The sequence below is a fragment of the Topomyia yanbarensis genome, chromosome 3 (assembly GCF_030247195.1).
Source record: "Topomyia yanbarensis strain Yona2022 chromosome 3, ASM3024719v1, whole genome shotgun sequence".
Taxonomy (NCBI): Eukaryota; Metazoa; Arthropoda; class Insecta; order Diptera; family Culicidae; genus Topomyia; species Topomyia yanbarensis.
In genome coordinates this window covers 205,472,214-205,480,378 of record NC_080672.1, presented here as the reverse complement: position 1 = coordinate 205,480,378, position 8,165 = coordinate 205,472,214, and the positions used below count along the sequence as shown (strand labels likewise).

Sequence of the window (8,165 nt, the reverse complement as noted above, 5' to 3'; positions counted from 1 at the left end):
TACCCAAGTAGACACATTTGGAATGAGTCGGTGGGTCCACCTTCCTTTCTCCGCATAATCCAACTCTTGCTGCCACTTAGCCAACGAGTCCGCTCGAACCAGTCTCCTTGCATTACGTTCATTTCTCCGCTGGTAGCATTCCACGTCCTCAGCCAGAGTGATGCAGATGGGAATCATCCCGGTAATTACGCATACCGCTTCCGACGATATCGTTCTGTACGCACTCGCGACACGAACAGCCATTAGGCGAAAAGTGCTTGTCAACTTCGTCCGGTTCCACTTTGAGTTCAGCGCAGCAGCCCAGGCCGGTACGCCATATCTCAGGATTGAGGATGAGACATTCGCCAGGAGACGTCTCGTGCTGCCTCTTGCCCCTCCGTGATTCGGCATGATCCTTACCAATGCGCTAGTTGTCCTCGCAGCCTTCTCACATACATAGTCGACATGGCAGTTGTAATTCAACCGATCGTCAACCATCACACCCAGGTACTTCAGCGCGCGCATCGATGGAATGGATTGTCCCACGACGCTGATCTCGAGATGCTGGATTTGCTTACGATTGCTAACCAGGGCTGGCATTACGTACGGTGATTATCACCTAGTGACTGTCACTTCTCATTTTTCGGAATTATGAGAGGTGACAATCACCCCTGTCTGTCACTTTTTGAGTCGTCACTTGTCACTTGATGTTGGTATTCCGTATGGTGACAATCACTCAGAAGTGATCACCTTTTACCAAAATAACAGTGACAATAAGAAAGCTATCACTTTTGTTTTTCTCGTGCAATTTGAGATATTTTTGTAACAAAAACGATAGCAGTTAAGGAAAAAAGGGTAAAGTTTTGAATTTTATATTTTGCACGTGGGTTTGCTTGAAGAACAAAAGCCATTTACATTAGGAAACAACAAAGTTGAAGTTGTCTTCAAAAATGGGTGAAGCAAAACGGTGAGTTCATTTAACAAATACGATTATAAAAAAATGTATCAAATATTCTGTTTTAGTTGTGATAATTATCACAAACATATCATTCAATCTCTATTTCTGTACTCCCTTAAATTCTATTCTTAGTGGCAATGCAACGCAGATGCAGTTATCGTTGCTGGACGAATTCATGAACAAGCACAAGGAACTTGCAAGAGGATCCATGAGGATTTCATAAAAACCGAAAATGGTAAAGATAAGTGCAGCAAACTGGATGGACATGATAACGAAGCTCAACGCCGTTGGCCCACCTGTTAAAACGGTCGCTGAATGGAAGCGGGTATGTTGTATTTGATTTCATGTGTGCGTTTTTTTTTTTGGCTATATGGATATTTCAACATAACTTTTCTACAACTGACGTCCTCTGCAAATTATTTTTACAGTATATATTGTTTTGCATGAAATTCTGTGAAACGCTCGATCACTATTATTTCAGTACAAACATTTTGAGGCATACATTTATCAGAATATTTCTTTTTAGGTCTGGCCGACACGGAAATACAAAACGAAGACAAAATTGTCTTCTAATAAAAAATCTCCTAAGAAAACAGGAGTAGGACCGTATTCGGTGAAAGAGTTAACATTCGCCGATGAATCGATAATCGAAGCCTGTGGGCTGGAAGCAACCGTTACTGGTATTCCGGGTGTTGCTTCCTACGGTTTCAATAGCGAGATGGAGGAGGAAGATGATCGCGGCGACGAGGATATTCCAACCGATGATTACTTAATGGAATCTGTGTTTGACCATCAGACGGCAGATCCGAGCTTGACCACCACACCACAAGCCCCCAAACGACAGAAAAAGAGTGTGCAACTGTTAGAAAACAAGTCGAAATAAGCATCAATTTCTGGATACAGGCAGAGATGCCTTACAAAACATAAAAAGTTCTCAAGCGGACGTGTCTTTGCATTTGCGATCACTAAAACATGATTTTCGAAAACTAGTAGACCTAAAACAAAAAGAGTTCAAGGATAAAAATAATTATAGAAAAGAGAAATTAAAATTGCTAGAAGATAAGCGTATTGAAAAAAGAGCAATTGGAGCTCCAAAAATTGAACATCGAAGTATTACAAACTACAAATGAATTGAAAAAATTAAAACTAAGTAGAGAAGATGAATGAACACGTACGTGCTTGTGTATGTATGTTTGAGATGCGTGTGTGTGCGATGAATGTGTGTTTCTGTGAGATGAATGTGTGTGTGGGATGAGTATGTGTGGAATAAGCGTGTGTGTTGGTGAAAAACAAGACAATTTTCTAACTATAGGTAATAAGTTTGGTGGCGCTTGAACAACAAATGTTACCTGCATTATAAAACAACAAACATTAATGAAATTTATGATTTTTTCGACTTCAGCAAACTCTTCAATCATATTGTATCCCAAGGATATTAAAATGCATCGGTTGTAGATGATAAGAGCATGTTCAGCAAGATGCTAGAACGGGAAATGCTTAGAAAAGAATGAATTTGTAAATTAGGAGAAAACAATAGTGATTGGTGTAAGTTTGAATGAAGAGAAAACCAAACTGATTAGTAGATCGAATAGACAAACGATTTAATAAAATGAGAAGTGAGTGTGTATGCGGGGTAAATGTGTGTTTGTTGTGTGTATGTGTATGTATGAATATGTCAAAAAGGTGTTCTCAATAAATTTAAATGTTCGGAATACTATTATTAGTTATGGAGTATTTATTCGCCTCTTTATTTTGCCTGATATTAAACAAATTTAAAATGCATCTCAAATCCTATTTCGATTCGTGGTACTACCTGTACCGGTGAAACAAACCACCAAACAGGGAATCCCAAATACATAGTGTCATGCGACCTGTGCTACGGTTAAAATTGTTGAGGGGGTTTAAAATATTCTCAATGGCGGACAGAGCCTGGGAAGAGCCGGGTGAACTTCCCAGTATGCTGCATTACGCAGCGGCACGTTCGCTCTACGCACCGAAACTTTTTTGCCGATGATCCACATTATTTTGCCGGATTTTTAAGGTTCAACTGAACAGCCCCACAATGGTAAACACCTAAAAAAATGCGCAACCAACAATTCTAAGGTTGACCTGAAAGAACTCGCCACTAGCGAATTTGCAAACGCAGCGGCTTAAGTCGCAGTGCACATAGCACAACAAACGTGAGTCACTGTGTTGCTCGAAGAATTAATGATTGTTTATAGATATCCGCGGTAAATAATCGATTTCCAATGACACCGGCTGCAGGTGTTTATACGGTTGTATAGAATTTGGCTGTGCCAATATTAATTAACGTAATTATTTACATAGGCGTGGCGTTTTTATGATTGTGAGCGCATCGATACAAATGCATAATTATGTTCGGGAAATAGAGCGTTCAACTGCTTACGAATAGCTTTAGTTAGAACAAGAGAACACGAGGTTCTAGCGAGAACCGAAGGCTCACTAACACTAAACCAATTAGGAAGTACTCACGTTCGGGGAACCTTCGTAAAATAATAGAAGACAGCAAGAGTTACTTTAAGGTAGAGGAGAATAGGAATACATTAACATAAAAACTACAAACGAAGGAGAAAGATAGAAAGCGATGCGACACTAATACAAATATAATGTCAATCGCATGCTGAACAGGGATAGATAGTCAATAATTGAAATCTTGCTGAAGTAAGCAAGAAATTTACTATATAAACTTCAGAAGATTTAGAATCGAGGCTTTTTTTTCTTTTTCTCCCTTTTGAATTAACTCGATCAAGGCTGGGCCCCATGTACTGTGCGTACCTCTGGCTGCCAACAACCGAGATCAATTTGAGTAATAGATTGCGTAGGTGCGAAAGAATTCGCGCAGTAGGGTAGTTCAGAAAGTGTAAGTAAAAGTAGGGAAAATATATCGTTTTTTTCTACCTATCCTTTGTGTTTCTCTTCAATTCCGCCACGGTGCGTAAGCATTTACGGCGCATATGGTGACAGCGGTTTAGCAATCCTGAGAGATTGCAGGACGCATTTATGACTGGAGGCTAAAATCAGCAATGTCTTCAGATCAGTGTATACCATAAAGTGAGAAGAAAGGTTACATTTTGAAAGTGTTTGAGCGTTTTTTAGTGAATAAGTTGGCATTTTACCGACTACTATCGTCAAAGAGAGAAAAAAAAACATCGAGACAGGCGTTGGTGGTAACCAGTTTTAATGCCTGAAATAAGTCTCGTCGCGAGGAAACCTTAACCATAAGTGTAGATCCGAGAAAAGCAGAAATTCGACGATTTCTGATCGTGTTAATATTGAATGTGATGAAAAAAAAAATGCGTAAATTGTCTGCGGAATTTGATGGTGAAAACTGAAGAAAAATAACAAACCACGAAAAATACGATAGCTTAAATGTGGAAAAAGACAAACACTCAGCATATCTGATCGATTCAGTGAAAGTTTCTTTGTTCACAAAACTTTGACAGAGTGCGTCAACGATCTCTACAAATACATATGCGCTTGCTACGAGTTAAAGGATCTAGATCATCTCGACAGGAACTAACGAGTAGATCAACAATGCAGCTCAGGTAAGTGAGAAAAAGAAATTTTCTTTTATACTACGCAGGGACAATATAAAAAGATCAACTTTATTGAGCGTTTACGCCGCGATAGTAGGATCATAGAAACTACATCTGGCTACTTTCGTTTTTTTTCGAAGAAACGGTTAATTTTGTACATTGCATTACTTAATTAATTAATTAATTAATCCACCACACACGGTGAATATACTCGACAATGTATGATGACATATAGTGACGACCATAACACGACGAACGAGAAGTAAATGAAACCTTACACCATGAAGCGAGAACGGACTAGCAGAATAAGCATTTTACGTTAGCAACCAGCCATGTACTGAAACAGCTGGTACCGACGAAGAGACCGAGACTGTGGTTGATGACGAAATAATTAAATAGCGGGAGAAGATATATCAACAATCGTGACGCAATCGGTGGGTGCAAGGAACTGAACGCGCTGAGGCGATACGATTGCAATTAAAACACATTTCATCTTTTTTCTTTTTTTTTCCTCAAACGTTCGTTTCTCATGGAAAGTGAAAAAACGAAGACGATTGGATAAATAAAACAAATTACCTTAAACTGTTATTGAACAAATAATGAGGGCTGGAAGAATATTGAAAGCATTAGTGAACATACAATTCACATCGGAAACTGTACTTATTAATACTAGCGTAGCTAACACCAATGAGGTTGTTGAACTACTACGCAGGGAAAAAATTATTGAAATAATCAAAGAGCAGGGTGAAATAGTCCAAGTAAAACTACACGAAGAACTAATACTCATTCAAACCCCACATACTCCCATTAAAGCGACAGCGAACCAGCTAAAATTCTACGTAAGAACCTTTCTCCCAACAATATGCGGAAATCTCATAATGAACACTAGAAAAGGTGTAATGACACACCACGAAGCAATGAAAAAACAGCTAGGAGGCCAAATCATTGGATGCACATACTAATCCCTAAATGTCTAGGCTAGATGAAATCAGTGAATACATCTTACGCGAATACGAGAATTTAAACAAAAACAAAGGAAGAGCCAGAACGCTCCAAGGAATCCTCTCAAAAAAACAATTGCTTAAGGAAGCCTTCGAAGAGTTCGAAGCAGTATTAAGTAAATACGAAAACAGAGTCGAAGTTAGAGTTTGGAATGAACTAACCGACAAATTAGACATAGTACAGAAAAAATACGACCAGTCAATAAAAATCCTTGATAGGACAATAATACTCGAAAAGAAGTTAGATATAAAAGGAGTTATACCCAAACAAATACGCTTATCAGAAGCAAAAATAACCAAACAAAGAAGCTTATCAGACAGTGGATGCGAAATAAAAAGCAACACCATGCAGCGTAATGCACAAGAGGCGGAATACCGCTTCCCTAAAACAGAGGCTATTCAGTGTATCCCTGAGTTTAACGGGTCTCGGGATGAATTAGACGCGTTTTTATACCACGTCGATCACTTTGCCGAACAAATACCAGCAGACGAACCGCATACAGATCTAGTCTATGTGGTACTACTGAAATTGAAAGGAAAAGCGGCAGCAGCAATCGCTAAAATCAAAGGCGACACTTGGAATGAAACAAAGACGAACTTGATTAAAGAATTTGGGGATAATGTATCCATAGAAGGTATAATTACCAAAATAGAAACCCTAAGGCAAAAACCACAGGAAACATTTAAAGAGTACAAAAAACGAGTGATGGAAATAAATACCCACCTCGAATATTATGACAAAGGACCAGGGGAAGTAGATAGGGCTATGACAAAAAGCTTGAGGCTACACTGCATATGCGGTTTGTATAATAAAGAACTTAAGCAAATAGCCCAGAGTCAACGTGAAATGCCGCTAGTCGAGTTACTGAACTACTTAGAGGAAAGACATGCAGAATGCGAGCATTTGACGGAAATAGGTAATAGACTGGAATCATTGGAATTAGTACAAAATTCAAACAAATTCAAAGGAAGATGGGCGACAGACGGGGGGTTTAACAATCCACCAAGACAGTTTAGGAACGACGACCATAGACCTCGACGCGAGGATAACCAAAACGAGCGTGGTAGATACAGAAACGGCTATCAGCCACCAAGAACAAACAACAATAGAAATTACCAACAAAATAGACAAGGAGAGAGTGGGCGCACAGGAGGTAGTTACAACTACCAAACGAATAACAACAACCAGAGGAGCATGCGCCCAGACGGAAACAATAGGACCGATTGGAGGCAAAATGAACCGGGCCCAAGACCATGGAGGGAAACGCAGCAAACAGGCTGGAGGCAAAATGAACCGGGCCCAAGACCATGGAGGGAAACGCAGCAAACAGGCTGGAGGCAAAATGAATCTGGCCCGAGACCATGGAGAGAAGCACAACAAGCAGGTTGGAGGCAAAACGAGCCTGGGCAAAACCAGTGGAGGGAGCAGCAACCCCCCTGGAAACAGAATGACTCAAACCCCAGACAATGGAGGGAACAACCAGACTGGAAAAGAGGCGAGTCACCATACAAGCAGGAGCATAGAAGAGATGAACACCAAAGAAAAAACTGAACGATGGGGAGTTCGGGCAGATAGATGGCAGGACCCCCTACAATAACAGGCCAGAAAATAAACCGTTTAAACAACCCCGACAAGTATGCGTAAATTGCGGTACATACAGTAAAACAAGCACAAATAAGAATTTAAGAAATTATAATACAACCAGACAACGACTGAGTACTAAGTCGCTCAATATACGATATAATGGCCACGGACGGCCCACCACATTGCAAGAAAACACGAGTAATCAATTCCAAGAAACCATGCCTCCATATGAGAAATTGGACATAGAATGTACCAGAAATCATCAATTACTAGTAAATATCGCCTCAATAGAAAGGCCTGACATTAGGATTAAATATATGCTTGATACAGGAGCGTTTCTTAATGTAATAAGATGGGATACGGTCGCGAAAATTGGAGCCAGATTTATTAACTATCGGGATAAGTTATACATTACAGGTTTTAATCTGACACAATCAGAAACTATTGGATCAGTAGAAACCACATTAATAATTGGGAACTCGAAATATCCAATAAAATTTTATATTGTAAAGGATTTGTGCGTCCCGGGAATTATAGGAGCGAAATTTCTTAAGGAATGTACAATTTTTATATCTCAGCAATTGAACTACATCGCCCTCCGTAAATCGAATAGGAGCGACAATGAGCCAAATGGAGATAAAATACAAAGTCCTGATATTTTTGCGTCAAGAGAGCAAAATATTCCCAACTACGCGGGTGACATGAATTCAACTAAAAACATTGAAGAAGTACGTAACAAGATCCCCGGAGGAAGGGATGGGATGAATAATAGATATCAAAATGAAATAGCAAGGGATGATGAAATGCCCTCAAACATGACGCGAAAATGCGAAATTCTTGCTGAGAAGGCATGCCAGACAGAGGCAATTACAAAATACACTGATGATAAGACACAGTATGATAACGAAGAAATGAATCATATAACAGATATGACCAAACTAATAGAAAACAGAAATAACAATAAAACGTCAAGGAAAAGTTTAATTGAATCAGACACATCTCACAGAAGAAAGTGCATGACTAGCATGATCCCGGAATGCGGATCGGAATATAGGATAGATTTTAATGATTATGGTACAAACAAG

The 8,165-nt window shown here is 39.5% G+C and overlaps 1 protein-coding gene across 1 annotated transcript; it reads left to right on the top strand.

The window, feature by feature from the left end:
- Positions 1–1,169: 1,169 nt before the first annotated feature.
- On the top strand, positions 1,170–1,820 carry LOC131687587 (uncharacterized). The gene is made up of 2 exons (XM_058971676.1): positions 1,170–1,262; positions 1,464–1,820. The coding sequence occupies exons 1-2, from the start codon at positions 1,170–1,172 to the stop codon at positions 1,818–1,820; spliced, it is 450 nt and encodes a 149-aa protein (XP_058827659.1).
- The last annotated feature ends 6,345 nt before the right edge of the window (positions 1,821–8,165 follow it).

Bases quoted from the DNA above. Each gene is read 5' to 3' on its own strand.
- LOC131687587 (XM_058971676.1), top strand. From the start codon at position 1,170: ATGGTAAAGATAAGTGCAGCAAACTGGATGGACATGATAACGAAGCTC. The intron at 1,263-1,463 runs GTATGTTGTATT...ATTTCTTTTTAG, and splicing joins CGGTCGCTGAATGGAAGCGG to GTCTGGCCGACACGGAAATA.